Source organism: Gouania willdenowi, chromosome 12 (assembly GCF_900634775.1).
Source record: "Gouania willdenowi chromosome 12, fGouWil2.1, whole genome shotgun sequence".
NCBI lineage: Eukaryota > Metazoa > Chordata > Actinopteri > Blenniiformes > Gobiesocidae > Gouania > Gouania willdenowi.
Genome location: NC_041055.1, coordinates 3,235,834 through 3,253,164, shown reverse-complemented (window position 1 = coordinate 3,253,164; position 17,331 = coordinate 3,235,834). Strand labels below are relative to the sequence as shown.

Sequence of the window (17,331 nt, the reverse complement as noted above, 5' to 3'; positions counted from 1 at the left end):
AAGTGAGTAATTAAGAAGTAAAATACTGATTTTTGTTTTATGTGAGAGTAAAATTTCTTAAAATAAATATTTATAAGCTGTTACTTGTTTACGTAAGTAAATTATGTGATCAGTTTTTAATCTATTGATTGTTTTTTAGACAACGGTTAAATATTTGTTTTGATGAATGGAGATAGATTTGTGTCTTTATTATTCAATCACAAAAAATACTTTTAAATAAAAAAAATAACTTTTCAATAACATGTTTTTTTTTTACTTCTCTCAAAAATAAATATATTAAAGAAAAAAAGTGTTGAAATGCAAAAAAAAAAATAAAATAAATTTGAACACTTTTTTCATCGATTGAAAATGTTTTTTTTTTTTTTAATTATTATTATTATTGAAGCCATAATATGGGTAGTACATTTGTGTCTTTATTGTTCAATAAACGACATTTTTTTATTGGATAATTAGGGCAAAATATAGCTCCGTATTAATGTGTGTTTATTTGTGTAAAAAAGAAATATTGTTTCTGGTGACGTCACAACTGACGTCTACTACGGTAATCTCGGAGTGTATCGCGGGATTTGAGAACGCCGGTTTATCTCCGACAGGAAATGTCACAGGTTTGAGAAGCAACCGAGTTGCCGTTATTGCTTCGGTGTTTACGGTGTTTTCTCGGTTAACTGGTGTTCTCGGTGTTCTATGTGACTAAACCCGGTGAACTTTGTGACTGAAGCCGATTGGACGGCTGCTGTCCTCGTGGACCGCCCTCAGAGAGGATATCGGTAACCGGATAATGATGACCGGATCACCGTAACCTGGTAATAGTAACCAGATGAGGTGACAGAGCGGTCACGGGAGCTCGCGGCGGGCTTCGGGATTTACTGGGACGGTCCGTGACGCATTTACGGCCCCATGATGCACCATCACGACTCCCGCGTGCCTCCCGTGCTCGGTGACGAGCTGTGTCCGTGCCGGTCACAGACGGCCACTGACCGGGTCTGTGAGCTGTGCTCGGGACGGGAGCATCACCGGCTCAAGGTCCTCTTCCAGATTCTGGACGTTAACGGAGACGGAGGTATCTGCGTCAACGACCTGACCGTCGGTCTGAGGAAGCTCGGAGTGCACCGGACAGAGCACGAGCTCAGGGTGAGTCAGTCAGTCGGTCGGTCAGTGAGCCGCTACCGACACACAAGTACACAAAACCAACAAACTCCATCTACACAAAACAAACTACTAAAAACATAAACAAACTACAGAAAAACATAAACAAACTACAGAAAAACAAGCGAGACAATCATGAATTATAGCTAAAATTAACATAAAAAACTACACAAACAAATGATTTACACAGTCACAAACATAAACAAAACACAAAACAAACTCAATCTACACAAAACCAATAAACTCCATTTACACAACAAACTACACTTAACAAACAAACAAACTACACTTAACAAACTACACTAAACCAACAAAACAAACTATCTTCACAAACTCCCCAAAACAAACAAAATATCTTCACAACAAACTACACTAAACCTAAATGTAAAGCTAGTTTCTAATACTTAATAATCAAACGTTTTAAGTAATAGATCAAAGCTATATTTGTATTCGTATAGTCTTTTTTATTCTTATTTTACGTCTAATCATCATCTCCTCATTATGACTTTATTTTGTAGTTTGTACTGAAAGTGTTTTTAGTCATAAAATCAAAACCAAACCAGTTCATATTTAAAAAATGAGCTCATTGATAAAAGTTAAGTCTTTATTGCCATTGGACAAAAAATGCAACTGAACTTGTTTGACTGACCAATCAGCAAGCAGCATGTTCTACATGTACAAGAAGAGCAGCTTTAGCTTAAACAAATGTTTTTGTTTTTTTTTTTAAATCTCTTTGATTATTGCACATCAACACTTAAACTCATATTAGATCATGTGTGAAAGCAGTAGAATGTAGGCTCACTTGTTCATTTAATGAATTCTAAGAAACAGAAGATCATTAGAGGTCGAGCAGCATCTGCTTAAACACACATTAGAAGTGTATTTATTCACAGATAAACAATTATTTGTATTTTCCTTCATAACCGCGTCAAACACTGCGTCAAACCCTATTGGCATCAATCCTAATAAAACAGTCACACTTTTGACCTTTCACTGCTTTGAAAGCACACACTGATACACGGAGCCCGTCTGTGTGTTCGTCACCCACGTGTCACGTGACATTTAGATCTTCAACTCCTAAAAAGCAAAAGTTAGCACTGAAAGATGAGGCATCTTTTGATCCCACGTAGCATTAACGTGTTTGTGCCACGGTTGGAAAAGAACATAAGTTCAGTACCCAGATCTAGCCCTGTGAATGTGTAGAAATATAACAACAAAATAATAAACAATATGAAATAGTTTTCCCCATTTGTTCTTTAGGCAAGGCAAATGTATTTGTATAGCGCATTTCATAAACAATGTAACTCAATGTGCTTTACAATATGATCAAAAAGTACAACGAGAACATTAAAATCAGCAGCAAAAACATTTAAAATCATAAACAAACACATTACATCAACAACATGACCAAAAATCTCTCTCTCAATCATATGCAGTAGAGAAAAATAGTTCCTTTAACTTTGATTTACAAATGTTCACATGTGATGCTGACTTCAGCTCTGCTGCAGTTTGTTCCACTTCTTTGCAGCATAACAACTAAAAACAGCATCACCATGTTTACTGTGAGCTCTGGGCTCCACTATCTGACCTGTGTCCATAGATCTGAGAGACCTGCTGGGTTCATACCTGACTAACATGTCACTGATGTATTCTGGACCACATTTATACACCAGCAGCAGAACTTTAAAGTCTATTCTGAGGCTGACTGGGAGCCAATGTAAAGACTTTAAAACTGGAGTAACGTGTTCTGATCTCTTTGTTCTGGTTCAGACCTGAGCTGCAGCGTTCTGAACCAGCTGTAGATGTTTGATGAAGACCATTACAATAGTCCAGTCTGTTGGAGATAAAAGCATGGACCAGTTTCTCCTGATCTTTCTGAGTCTGACTGCTGAATGTCAGATCTGAGTCAATCAGAACACCAAGGTTTTTGACTTGGTCTTTATCTTTTAAAGATCCAGACTCAGATACTTGCTGACAGCAGTCCTCTTTTCCTTGTTACCAAAGACAATCACCTCCATCTTGTCATGGTTTAGTTGAAGGAAGTTTTCACTCATCCAACAGTTTACTTTTTCTAAGCAGTCACACAACACCTCAATGGGACCATAGTCATCTGGGTTCAGTGGTAGATATAGTTGTCATCTGCGTAGCTCTGATAATCAATCTTACAGTTCTGTAACATTTGTCCTAAAGGAAGCATATAAAGGCTAAACAGAAGAGGTCCAAGAACAGAGCCCTGAGGAACCCCACAGGACATTGGCTTTAAAGGTCCAGTATCATGCTATTTTTCACCCATCTCCATTTGTTCTAAGAACCACGACATAGTATTTGAGGTTTATTTTCAGAGCAATTGTAAAAAGGGATGATTCCAGGCTTACTTATGCATATTCATGAGTAGGTGTGTCTGTAGACGCTATCCACACAACAGCTGATCACTAGCAATTATCTTTTGCTATGCTCACTGTTGTCATTGTTTTCAGCCAAAAAACTGCACATTACAGTGAAACACGTGGCTATTTAAGTGGCTGTTGTGATTTTGAGTTAGACGAACACTGTTCTATGATGTGAAGGTGGACCTTCATCCCCTCAGCGGCTGAATATCCTCTTCCTCCTCAGGGGCGCACACACAAATATCCTCACTACAAAACTGCACCTTGATAGTGATGTGGCGCGGATTACACCATCTATCATTCACAAACACAGCCAAACCCCCTCCTTTCTGCTTACCACTCTCCAACGTCCTGTTGCTGCGTAAAAGTTGGAAGCCATCCAATTCACAACCGAGTCCGGTGTTAGCGCTGTGACTGCCACGAATCGGTAAACATCCCAGCACGACATCCCTGTTGTTTCCTTAGTTCACGAATCACGAGGGATGTTGGGTCTCGCTGCATTGGCTGGTGTAGCATTAGCACGGCCAGCTAACAGCCGATGTTTGTAAACAGTAGGGGAAAAATCGATTCACATAAGAATCACGATTCTAATCATCCACAATTCTGAATAGATTCATAAACTTCAAAAATGTATTTTTTTTAATTTATTTATTTATTTTTTGCAAGTCAAACAATACGAGTAGAAACACAAAACCAAAACAACAAAAAATAAACAGACAAAGTACAGAATGAAAGCAATCATAAAATTCTTGTAGTCACTGAGAGTTAAGACTTACTTCTGGAAGAAAGGGGCAGCTGGCCTAAGGTTTTATTTGGCAATTTTATTTATGCAAGTTTTTTCTTGTACAGCAAGTTTTTATTTGTTTAGCATAAATAAATGTGACCTTTTGTCTTAAGTTTACCTTTGTGTGAATACACCATTGGAATCAGTTTATTTAAAATTGTCTTACGCAAACTGTATTGTTTTGATGCCATAATTTGCCTTAACACACTATGCATTGTATCAATTTTTGAATCGAGAATCGATTTTTGAATCGAATCGTGAGACACCCAGAGATTCACATCAATAGTAAACAATGGCCGTGGCTCTGAGCAGTGACTCCCAACATGATCGCAATGATCGCAGACACAAGCAGCAGAAAAAGTAGTGCAGTTTGCATTAACATATATGGCAATAAACTATAATATATATTAGGGATGTAACGATTAATCGTAAGGCAGTTAAAAATCGATTCATAGGTATCACGGTTGATATCGATTTTCTGACAATTGAATCGCAGTACTTTTTTTAACCAGCAGAGGGGGCTATCCGGAAGTGTTGGCGGTGGGCGGAGTCTGCTAATACTTTCTTTCTGGCTGCCTTCTACTCTTATATATGTTAATAAATGATTTATTACCCCTTTAGCACCGAAAGAATATCTGTAATATTACTTGAATATCTGTAAAAGTCACGTTTTTCTATTAGCTCTGTCTGCTAGCATAGCATCTCTTCTTCACTGCTAGAATATCTGCATGCCAACCGACCACTGTGTTACCAGCACCCTCTGCTGGTCCAAACAAATATGACGTAAATCAGTGCAATGACGGTTTTTTTTTTTTTTAAAGTCCAATTGTTAAGGCACAAAATACATTTTCAGTTGCACTTTTAAAAAGAAAAAGAACTATTATGCAGTTTTGCATTGTTTATTATAGAACCAGAATTTAAATTAATAGGCTTCATTTTCATTGGTATTATTCCTTTATTTATTTAATTCAAGATTTATTTTTAGATAAATTGCATTGTTTTGAATAGTTTATCAAGGAATTCTTTTGACAATGAAAAATAAAAGGAAAATAATACAGTATTTTCTAGTTTTTTTCCCCCAAAAAAAATTTGTCTACAGTCCCATTTTGTAAATGAAAAAATCATGAGAGAATCGTATCGTGAACCCAGTATCGTGAATCGAATCGTATCGGGAGTTGAGTGAATCGTTACATCCCTAATTTATATTCTAAACTAATCCGAAGTGTTTGTTTTGGCTGTAAGATAGTTTGAGAGGGAGGAGCTCATATTCTAGGAGGCGTGTATTATGTCCATGGTAGGAGGAGAGAGGATTGTCAGGAGGACGAGTTTCCGGTAGGTGACGTCGCACGCCGGGCAAAATCCAACTCGCTTGTTTGGAGCCGACGTTTTACAAAATGTGGAATAACAAGGGAGGGAGGAAACTGAACTTCATCATACCTCCCCTTTAAACCAGTGGTTCTCAACCTTTTCAGCCCCTGACCCCCAAAATAAAGGTTCCAGAGAGCGGGGACCCCCTCTATAAGGGGGAATAAAGGGGAGAGATTTTTGGGGTCCATCCATAAAGTCAGCAAAATGATGGTCTATTGTTCTATGAATCTGTGATAACCACATTTATTTATTCATCTGAATAATATCCACTGTTATACAGGAACGTTTATTATTAATATAGACATGTTAAAGATGTAAATCCTTGTTTTAATCACTAATAAAATGGGATTTTAATAACCACAGAAATTGGTTAAAAGTTGCAAATTAGAGTGGCCAAAAACAGACAGAAAAAGGGTTCAAAGTGTCAAAGTGACAATTATTTTAAATTGGAAAATAATGGGCATGACAAATGGTGAATGGGTCAACATGTGACATTAGGTGGAGAGGGTTTATAAGTCCTGATCATTTCTTGAAAGTGGAAAAAGTTTGGAGAAAGGGCATAGAAATTTCACCCTGTAGTGACAGGAGTAATGTAGCAAAAATACATTAAAAGGAGAAAAAATATGGTAAGAAAAAGTGATGAAAAAAGATTAAAATATGTCAAGTTTGGTGTAGTTGCAAAAAAACATAAGTAAAATGGTTAAAAAAATATTCTTAGTTTCTTGAAGGCAGCTGGTGACCCCAAATGGGGTTCTGACCCCAAGGTTGAGAACACCTGCTTTAAAGGTTTGAGTCATGCTAACGCTCAGTGAGTCTGATGATGTCATCGTGTGTGTGTGTGTGTGTGTGTGTGTGTGTGTGTGTGTGTGTGTGTGTGTGTGTGTGTGTGTGTGTGTGTGTGTGTGTGTGTGTGTGTGTGTGTGTGTGTGTGTGTGTGTGTGTGTGTGTGTGTGTGTGTGTGTGTGTGTGTGTGTGTGTGTGTGTGTGTGTGTGTGTGTGTGTGTGCGCGTGCGTGCGTGTGTGCTGAGTGATGCTGTGCAGCAGGATGAAGGGAAGTCCTCTGGCTGCTCCTGTCCTGTCTTTTTATTGGCTGATTGGCTGTGACTCAGCAGCTGGACCTGTCAGTGAGGGCTGCTGTGATTGGCTGGGTGGGGCTGCAGTGAGGCTGCAGGTTTTCAGATGCTCTCTGACACTCTTCATTGGTGGTTGGTGTCCCGTAGAGGGCTGAAGGCTCCTGATAAACTTTTACACTCTCTCCTACTGTGAGGAACTGGTTTTCAAACCAGTTCAGGGTTAAAAGATGCTGCAGGACGTGCTGGACTTAATGTTTCACAGACTTCTAAGCAGAGCGTTGTGTGCTGATGGAGACCAGTCCTCAGAGGAGAGTCAGACTGGGAATATCACAGGGACTCAAACTGGTCTACAGAGGACGGATACACAGACCAGTGATGATCTACAGATCACTGAGCTCATCATGGAGGTTCCTCCAACACCTCAACAGGTAGGACGGAACATAAACCATTATAACCAGCTGCCTAATGGGACCATCACTGGTCCACGTTGCACTGGTATCAGAGAGAAGAACAAGACACAAAGAGGACAGGAGACGCCTTCAGAAGAGACGTGGACACGATGGACATCCTCCTTTAAACAGAGTTAAACTTATGGAGCAGCTGTAGGACTTCTGTTTAGGCTTAGGTACTTATTTACAGGAATATTAGACAACAAAAACACACAAAACAACAACAAAAACACATTAAAAAGCAACAAGAACAAGTAATGCACAAGATGGTAACAAAAACACAAAACGACAAGAAAAGCACACAAAACAGTAAAGATACAAACAACAAAAATGTTCTGTTTGTGTTTGATAGAAAATCGTGAAAGCAGGAGACAAAGACCTGGATGGACAGCTGGACTTCCAGGAGTTTGTTCATTACCTCAGAGACCACGAGAAGAAGCTGCGGCTGGTCTTTAAGAGTATGGACAGGAAGAACGATGGTGAGGAGGGCGGGGGGGGGGTGGGGGGGGTTGTTCAGGGGCTGTGTGGGCTGATGCTGATTGGCTGATCTCTGCGTCTTTAGGGCAGATCGACTCTCAGGAGATCATGCAGTCGCTGCGTGAACTGGGCGTGAACATCTCTGAGGAACAAGCTCAGAAGATCCTGAGGAGGTGAGACCTGTGGTTCTGCATCTGCTCTGTAGCTTCATCCAATCACTGCCTCTTTCTCACTCTGCTGACCAATCACAGCGTCCCTACAACCATCACATACGTACATCCTCATTGGTTCCACACAGTGACGAACACTCAGTGCTGTTGAGTACTGACTAGTTAGAAGTAGCTGACACTCGCTAACTCCACTGGTGTTCGAAACCAGCTGGTGATCGTGTTAACTGGTGACGGAGTCTGAGTGTTAGCTAGTCATCAGTTAACACAGACACCAGTTTGAGCAGAACAGCAGTGAAACTGGGAGCTGCTGATGCTGTTTGACACAGAGAAGGATTGTTCAACTCTCCCAGTCTGTATACTGGTTTATAATATTTATAATGGTTATATTGGTTACACTGACTTACACTGGGTTTTACTGGTTTATCTTGGTTACACTGGTTCACACTGGTTTATAAAGGTTACACTGGTTCACACTGGTTTATACAGGTTAGGCTGGTTTATAAAGGTTACACTGGTTCATACTGGTTATATAGGTTAGACTGGTTTATACTGGTTTATATTTGTTAAATTACTTTATTCTGGTTTATACTGATTACACTGGTTAGATTGATTTATACTGGTTAGGCTGGTTTATAGTGGTTGGACTGGTTTGTATAAGTTAAACTGGTTTATACTGGTTACACTGGTTAATACTGGGTTATTTATCTATAAAGCAAATAATGTCTCTGTCTGTCTGTTCCTCAAATATCTCTGCGAATCAGGCTCAGATTGACCTGAGACTTTCAACATGGCTGCTGCTTCATTCATGGGTGTGCAACGTTGGATTTGTTTGGACTGCAATGATACCGTTCATAAATTATTTCATAAAATTGTCTTAAATGCATCTTTGCAGAACAGCTCAATATTGAAAGGTAGTCATGGCAACTCTGGATAAGTTGAAAACTGTGTAGAATCTACATAAGTGACTGCACAAAGGGCTTTTAGAGTGGATCTAATATCCTAAACACACACCTCATAAATATTGATCAGCAGGTGACCTCAGTGAATAACATTTGTAACTAAAATGAGTAATAATAATAATAATAATAAAGAATAAAATAAAAATAAAAATAGGCTATTACACTATATATATATGTAGCATATATTACAGTGCTAAATATTAAACCTCCCACTTTTCTATAGCAAGACATACTTCCTACGGACACTGCACTAGTAATAATAATAATGATAATAATTTACACTTAATCGTCATATATGTACAGCTACATACATTAAATGTGTTCCCTGAGGAACAGTGGACAGTCATGGTGTAGAACCCAGGGAGGGTTTAGGGTTTAGGTAGCACAGTGAGCACTTTAACATGTGTGTGTTAACCTGTGTGTTTCTCCTCGTTGCGCTCTGCTCCCAGAATAAGGCGGGGTCAGAGAGCGGCCCCTGTCCTGCAGTAAGTTACAGCTGCTGCATGAAGCCCCATTTTATCTTATAATATATATATATTATATATTGTAAATATATAAATAATTTTGAGTTAAATTAATTGTGTCCAGTTGATGGTTGTTTACTGGTTTCACTGGAAAACAACCATTATCTGGAAAGCATGCTGATATTCGAGCAGTGGTTCTCAACTCTACGATGAACAATCATCCACCAAATCTACCTGAAATACATGTAATGATATTATATTAAAATATAAATATATATAAATATGATAATATCATTCAAAAATATATATGTATAAATAATTTTTTTAAAAATGGGTTTGCAGGCCATTATTGGGTCCTGATCCACACGTTGAGAAGCTCTGCTTTCCTGCTGTGAGTGCTGCAGAGAACGTTGTGAGTTCTAATGTTGTGGCTGTTTGTGCTTCATGTGGAATCATGTGCTGCTCATCATTTATCAGGTCACATTGAAGCACTGCAGTGCATGTGTTCAACATGAGGTCTGTGGACCAAACATAGCTTCAGACTGCTTTTACAGACTGGAGCTCAGTTTCATCCAAACAGTGACATCATCAAATATTAATCATAAGGACGGCTCACAGTGTTTGTTTATTTTAGTGACAATAAGTCTTTATTTTATCTTTCACAAAATCTAATAATTTTCTGACGTGGGCAACTCACAACCTAATTTTCTGCAGCCCTTAAAGTAAAATGCACAAAATGCACTTGTGAAACACACAAACAAACAAAAATACACAAACGTGGTCCAAAAACACATTAAAATAAACAAATTCAAAATAAAAATGACACCAAAACACAAGGTGACATCAGAACTCTAACTCTAACTCTACATGTAGTGCCATCTTTTTGTGACCGCTATGCTTGTAAAATTCTTGTACAATAGTCGAGGGATGATGTCATGTTCCCGTGCACTGGCAGATGAGTTCAATATGAAACGATCAAAATGTGTTAAATCAACTTGTTAAAATGTAGAAATGGTTTAACATTTCCAAACATTTCTACAATGGCGTCCTCACTCAGCAGGAAACTTAGAAACACAAACACACGACATCTTTTCAACGCGTCGCAGGTGTTTTGTTGTCACCTGCTGCTCACTTCTGGGCTTATTTATACTATTTTATCATTTTCTGTTTTAAATCATAATTTAGTTGATTGTTATTTGTTCACTAAAACCGTGCAGTTGTTACATGTTGTGTGTTCTTTGTGTTTCTATGATTACACACACACACACACACACACACACACATTCAGAGCTTTAACCTTCGACACCCGTGCACTGATCTGACCCAGAGGGTGATTCAGAAAAAACACTTATGATGAAATGGTTCATGTTTATCTCTCTATTAAAGGTGTGTGTGTGCGTGTGTGCGTGCAATATCTCTGAATTAGGCTCAGATGGATCTGAGACTTTCAACATGGCCACTGCCTAGTTCAAGGGTGTGCAAAGTCAGTTTTGTGTGCGCGCGTGTGTAATTCAGAATTAAATTTGCATTAGGAATCGAGTGTTAACATGGTTAGTTTAAAGATGATTTAACTTTTATTCTGAATTAAAGAGGAATTAAAGCTCCCATGTAAACCATCCATGAAAAAGCTACTTAACCTCCCACTTTTCTATAGCACGACATACTTCCTACGGGCACTGCACTAGTTTCAACAAATATTCAGGACATGACACACACTTTGGTCTCTAAAAATTCCTAAATAATTTAATAGGCACTCAGTACATTTTTAGTTTGATTAAACGAAGACTTTCTGAGATATGGACAACTTAGTGAGGAGGGTATGTGTTGATTTTTCTTCCATTTTCATCTTCTAATATCACATAGGAAACTGTAATGTGGTATAATAATACAGCTCCATCTACTCTCTCAAATCTACTATACATTCTATCTGGTGGACATGCCACACCCTCAAAACTGGAAAAAAGTTTGTCGGGTTTGGAACAAGTTTGGACCTTCAGTAAACTACTTAGCATATGTCTCAGCTCCCTGTAGTTTAATCAGCTTTGAGTTATGAACATAGACTGTTGACATCATTGATTAGTCGCATTTATGCATTGATTATTGGGTGACATGCTGTTGAAATATAAAAAAAATATGTTGTTTTTTTAATTATTGTCATTGGCCTATAACTGCATGTGAAAACGTAAGAAAAATTCTGATATCTGTTTTAATTTATAATATAAAGGTTACTCTTTATTTGGATATCAAACTATTTTTTCTATGCAACTTCTTTATTTTCATTTTGTATCCCAACTTTAGGTTATTTCACAACTGGAATCCATTGTAGCTCGCCTTTGTGTCTTATAATAACTTATTGTTTATTAGTTTTTCACTAGAAATGACATGGAATGACACACTCACCTTTTCTCCTCTTCGTTTCCCAGGATGGATAAAAACGGCACCATGACCATCGACTGGGACGAGTGGAGGGATTATCACCTCCTCCATCCAGCAGAAAACATCCCAGAGATCATCCTGCACTGGAAACACTCCACGGTACTGCCCTGCACCTGTCACTGTGTTTGCATTCATCTGAGACACACACACTGTACGCACACGCACACACACTGTATGGCAAGCCATTTTTACATTCAATCAGTGGAGCTTAATAGTTGCACTTTTGGTTTTCACTAGTGGGAATTACATTTCGACATTTCAAAATGTATTTTTCACTTGTCATAATGTTAATTGTAGATATTTGGAAAACAATTTTGACATTTATATTATATTTTCACATGTAGTAATTACATTCTGACTAGTTAAAACTCATACAGATGTTAGTAATTCCTTTACTTCATGTAAGAATAACAGTTATAGATATCTACAATTCAATTTCCACATGTTAAAAAAAACATTGTAACGAGTCAGAATTAAATTACCGACATCAACAATTCAATTTATGAAAAGTAAGAACATTATGAATAGTGAAAATTGAATTGTTGATGTTAACTATTAATAGGGATGTAACGATTCACTCAACTTCCGATACGATTCTCTCACGATTTATTTTACAAAATGGGACTGTAGTCAAATGATGACTGAAAAATATTCCTTTATTTTTTTTTGGGAAAAAAAACTAGAAAATACTGTGTTTTCCTTTTATTTTTAATTGTCAAAATAATCCCATGATAAACTATTCAAAACAATGCAATTTGACTAAAAATAAATCTTCAATGAAATAAATAAAGGAATAATACAAATGAAGAAGAAGCTTATTCATTTAAATTCTGGTTCTAGAGTAAATAATCCAAAACTGCATAATAGTTCTTTTTCTTTTTAAAAGTGCAACTGAAAATGTATTTTGTGCCTTAACAATTGGACTTTAAAAAAAAAAAGTCATTGCACTGATTTACGTCAGATAATTGTTTGAACCAGCAGAGGGCGCTGGTAACCCAATGGCCGGTTGGCATGCAGCTAATCTAGCAGCGAAGAAGAGATGCTATGCTAGCAGACAGAGCTAATAGAATAACGTGACTTTTACAGATATTCACGTAATATTACAAATATTCTTTCGGTGCTAAAGGGGCAAGGAATCATTTATTAACATGTAACATTAACATGTAAGAGTAGAAGGCGGCCAGAAAGAAAATAGTAGCAGATTCCGCCCGCCGGTACACTGCTGGACAAGAGAAGGGATAAATATATAGCGCCCTCTGCTGTTTAAAAAAAGTACTGCGATTCAATTTTCAAAGTATCGATGTGAATCGTGATACCTATGAATCGATTTTGAACTGCCTTACGATTAATCGTTACATCCCTAACTATTAACATTGCAACTAGTCAAAATTGAATTATGGATGTGTGGCCTTGGAATTGTAACACATTCAAATGTAATTGTAGATATCTACAATTACATTTGAATGGAAATCAATGGGACATTTTCACTATTTGTAATGAAGTGTCAGATTTCTACAATGGTCATTTTCACTAGTGAGAATTTAATTGTAGATATCAATAATTAGAATTGCAACTACGGTAGTCAAAATTTCATTACTGACATGTGGACTTGGAATTACAACATGTTGAAAATGAATTATACATATCGACAATAACAAATACTGATTCATTTAAAGGTCACGTCATGCTATTTTTCTCCATTTGTTCTAAGAACTCTAAAAACATAATATTTGAGGTTTATTTTCACAAACTCGCCTGTTTTCCAGAGTTTTAGCCTCTGAAAAGTCACTTTCTGATCAACTCTACACAAACAGGCAGATTTGCGTCCTACTTATGCATATTCATGAGTGGGCGTTTCTCCTCCCCGCCCAGAGGACGGCCCGCCCTCCTCCCACCCACTCCATAGCTGAGCTCATGCTGCTTTATAAACACGCAACAAAGCGTGGGGGAGAGGCGTTCACGGTACATACATAGACTGTAGAAAATACATACATAGCAGGACACTGAAATGCTCACATTAGTGTCTGTTTACATGTCAATCACGGCATAGAGCTTCCTGGAGGCGTGGCTTCTCCAGCTTAGTGCTCTGTCAAATTCATCATCAAAGTGGGAATGTGTCATCAAATTGTAGCGAGGTGTTTGTGTTCACCCTGTAGTAAGAAAGGAGCAAATCACCCTCTAACTAATGATTGATGGAATCAATGAAAAAAACACTTTGAGCATGTGTTTGAAGCCCTAATAGAACTTTATCATGTTTAAAGCACAGAAAAGTAAATTTAGCGTACGTGTGTGCTTTAAATGTTAAAACGACTTGTTGCCATACATACACACTGTAGTGTTTTTCTATTGTGATGTTTGTTAACCTGAAAAATGTTCTTCTTCAGATCTTTGACGTTGGGGAGAGTCTGTTGGTTCCTGATGAGTTCACGGCAGAGGAGAGGAACACCGGCATGCTGTGGCGCCACCTGGTGGCCGGAGGCGGGGCGGGGGCCATGTCTCGCACCTGCACGGCTCCTCTGGACCGACTCAAAGTGCTGATGCAGGTGCACTCGTCACGTAGCAACAGCATGCGCATCGCTGGAGGCTTCGCACACATGATCAGAGAGGGAGGAGTCAGGTCCCTGTGGAGAGGAAACGGCATCAACGTCATCAAGATCGCCCCCGAGTCCGCTCTCAAGTTCATGGCCTACGAACAGGTGCACAACACCGACTGATCACTATTTACACTGTTATTAAAGTACATGCTAGTATGAAGTGGGATGACTGAGGACAGTAGATCACAGCTGTAGAGCAGGGGTGTCAAACTCATTTTAGTTCCATTTGTCCACAGATTATATGTGAGGGGGAAAAAGCACAATTCTAACATCATTGTGCCCTAGTTTTTAATATCACTTCAGTTCACCTAAAACAATTATTTATTTTGTTACCAATTTTTTGTGTAATTTAGAGGAATTTTGTGAAAAGGTTTGTGAGAAATTGTAAGATTTGTGGAAAATACAGCGTCAGACCAATCACAATCACTTAGAAACTGTGTAGAGCAACTTATGTCACAATTGAGGAATAATTCAGATCAAAAACAACACTGTTGCTGCAGTAATAGCAGGAAGAAAAGAACACAGGTGCTGACACAGTTAATGTGTAAAAGTGTGAGATTATATAATATTAATCCATGATGATAAACGGACAGCGCTCTGATCACTTTATTACAGCACAGACGTCTTTCTATTCAGGTAGACCTCCTTCATTTATCACACACACACTGGGATGAGAGCACATGGTTTCACTGTAATATGTTCCTGCTGATGCTATAGCGTATGTACGAATTAATTAATTAATCCGTACATATGTAGAGTGTTTCATCAGCTACTGTAGATCAGCCCATCAGATATACATCTATACATTTCCGAAAGGATGTCATCAATAAATGAAAGGAATGCATTTATCTTAATTATGCATAATGAGCAGCTCATTTTCAAAGAGAACTGATTGGTCAGGAGGCCGAACTTTAGTACTCGCTCGGATCTGATCCACTTTATAACCCGGTCCAGACCGGGTTAGGCATTCAGCCTAAGTTACCATGGTGATTTAGCCCAGTAAGACGTTGGCCAGCGTCGTAGTACAGCACACACCGAATAAATCCCTAAAGTTAGCTCGATAAGTGGAAATATAGCTTCGTAATACAGAACAGTTACATTTTTCAATTACAATTATGTCTTCAATTATTCGTTCTCAATAACTAATGTTCAATTACAATTAATCACAATTACTGAGCCTTTAATAAATAAGCTCATAAAATGTAACCTTCCTCTTGTGTTAGCTTTCTGTTAGCATCTCTAATGATAACAGGTCAGTTTTTAAATTACATTTACACTTATTATACAATTATAATTGACACCAACCTTGGTACAGACCCTTAATATTGTGTCTGTTACACATGAAGAACAGCAGCTACTTTGATTGGATGACTCCATGTAAGGTGTTGACCTCAGAGTGTATGTGTGACGAGAGGTTTGAGCTGTTTAGTGTTACTAAAGGATGATGATGATGATGATGATGATGATGATGATGTGTCCAACAGATCAAACGTTTGATTGGCAGTAAACAGGAAACTCTGGGGATCTGTGAGCGCTTTGTAGCAGGATCTCTGGCTGGAGCGTTCGCTCAGAGCAGCATTTACCCCATGGAGGTGAGATCACACTCCATCCATCAGCAGCCACTAGTCATGGCCCTAAACCTCCATCTGGCCCCGTAGGTCCTAAAGACCCGCCTAGCTCTGAGGAGGACGGGTCAGTACGCTGGAATCACAGACTGTGCCAAACACATGCTGCAGAAAGAAGGAGTGACTGCGTTTTATAAAGGATACGTTCCCAATATGTTGGGAATCATTCCGTACGCTGGCATCGACCTAGCTGTGTATGAGGTAACACACACACACACACACACACATGATTCTGATTGGCTCGTGCTGACTCAGCTCTCTCCATCAGACGCTGAAGAACTGGTGGCTGCAGCGTTATGCCACAGACAGCGCTGACCCAGGGGTGTTTGTGTTACTGGCCTGTGGAACCACGTCCAGTACGTGTGGACAACTGTCCAGTTACCCTCTGGCCCTGATACGCACACGGATGCAGGCACAAGGTGTGTAAGCACGCATGCCCCGCCCAGTTTACCTCAAGTACAGTTTATGTCCACATCAAAGGTCCTCAAACTGTCTGTGTCTCTGTGTGTGTTTCAGCCACGGTGGCGGGGGGTCCTCAGATGACCATGTTGGGTGTATTCAGACACATAGTGAGGACTGAGGGCCTGTCGGGCCTCTATCGAGGTCTGACCCCTAACTTCATGAAGGTCATCCCGTCGGTCAGCATCAGCTACGTGGTCTACGAGCACCTCAAGATCTTCCTGGGCGTCCAATCCAGGTGAGCCGCAGCGTCACATGACCACAGGACCTTCCTCTGGGATGGGAGGAGACGATGGATGATGAAGGACGACAGCCCCGCCTTCAGAGGCTGACGGAGAATCACTGCTTCTGTTTCTACTGATCATGTGATCGACCAAAGCAGGAGAATGTTCACATCTTCATATGTTCTACTGAAGGAACCTGAAGAACCACTGAGAACACACACACATGCACACAGAGAGAACACACAGAGAGAGAGAGAGAGAGAGAGAGAGAACACACACACACACACACACACAGAGAGAGAGAACACACACATACACACACAGAGAGAGAGAGTGAACACACACGCACGCGCACACACACAGAGAGGGAGAGAGAACACACACACAGAGGGAGAGAGAACACACACACATGCACACAGAGAGAACACGCATGCACGCACGCACACACACACAGAGAGGGAGAGAGAACACTTGCACACAAACACACACATGCTGTGATCAGTGTCTAAACACTAAAGGTTGAAGGATTAAATCCCCAGTTGTTATTTTTCACTATAATAATGAACTCCAGCAGATCAGTAACAGCTAATTTTAGTCACATGGAGCTGTTTGTCCAATCAGAGCAGGAGTGGGTGGAGTCTTAACCCTTTCTTTATTTATTCCTGACTATTTATTTTAGTGAAGGGCTTCCATTCCTGTTTCTATCCTGTTCATGA

At 39.2% G+C, this 17,331-nt stretch overlaps 1 protein-coding gene across 2 annotated transcripts; it reads left to right on the top strand.

Annotated features, from left to right (window-relative positions):
- Positions 1–563: 563 nt before the first annotated feature.
- slc25a25b (solute carrier family 25 member 25b) lies at positions 564–16,949 on the top strand. 2 transcript variants are annotated; one of them, XM_028463262.1, is made up of 10 exons: positions 564–1,131; positions 7,560–7,686; positions 7,770–7,857; positions 9,263–9,298; positions 11,701–11,812; positions 14,098–14,409; positions 15,792–15,899; positions 15,966–16,133; positions 16,201–16,351; positions 16,449–16,949. In XM_028463262.1, the coding sequence occupies exons 1-10, from the start codon at positions 898–900 to the stop codon at positions 16,631–16,633; spliced, it is 1,521 nt and encodes a 506-aa protein (XP_028319063.1). In that variant the 5' UTR covers positions 564–897; the 3' UTR covers positions 16,634–16,949. The 2 variants fall into 2 exon arrangements, with proteins under 2 accessions (XP_028319063.1, XP_028319064.1); XM_028463263.1 differs by lacking the exon at positions 9,263–9,298.
- The last annotated feature ends 382 nt before the right edge of the window (positions 16,950–17,331 follow it).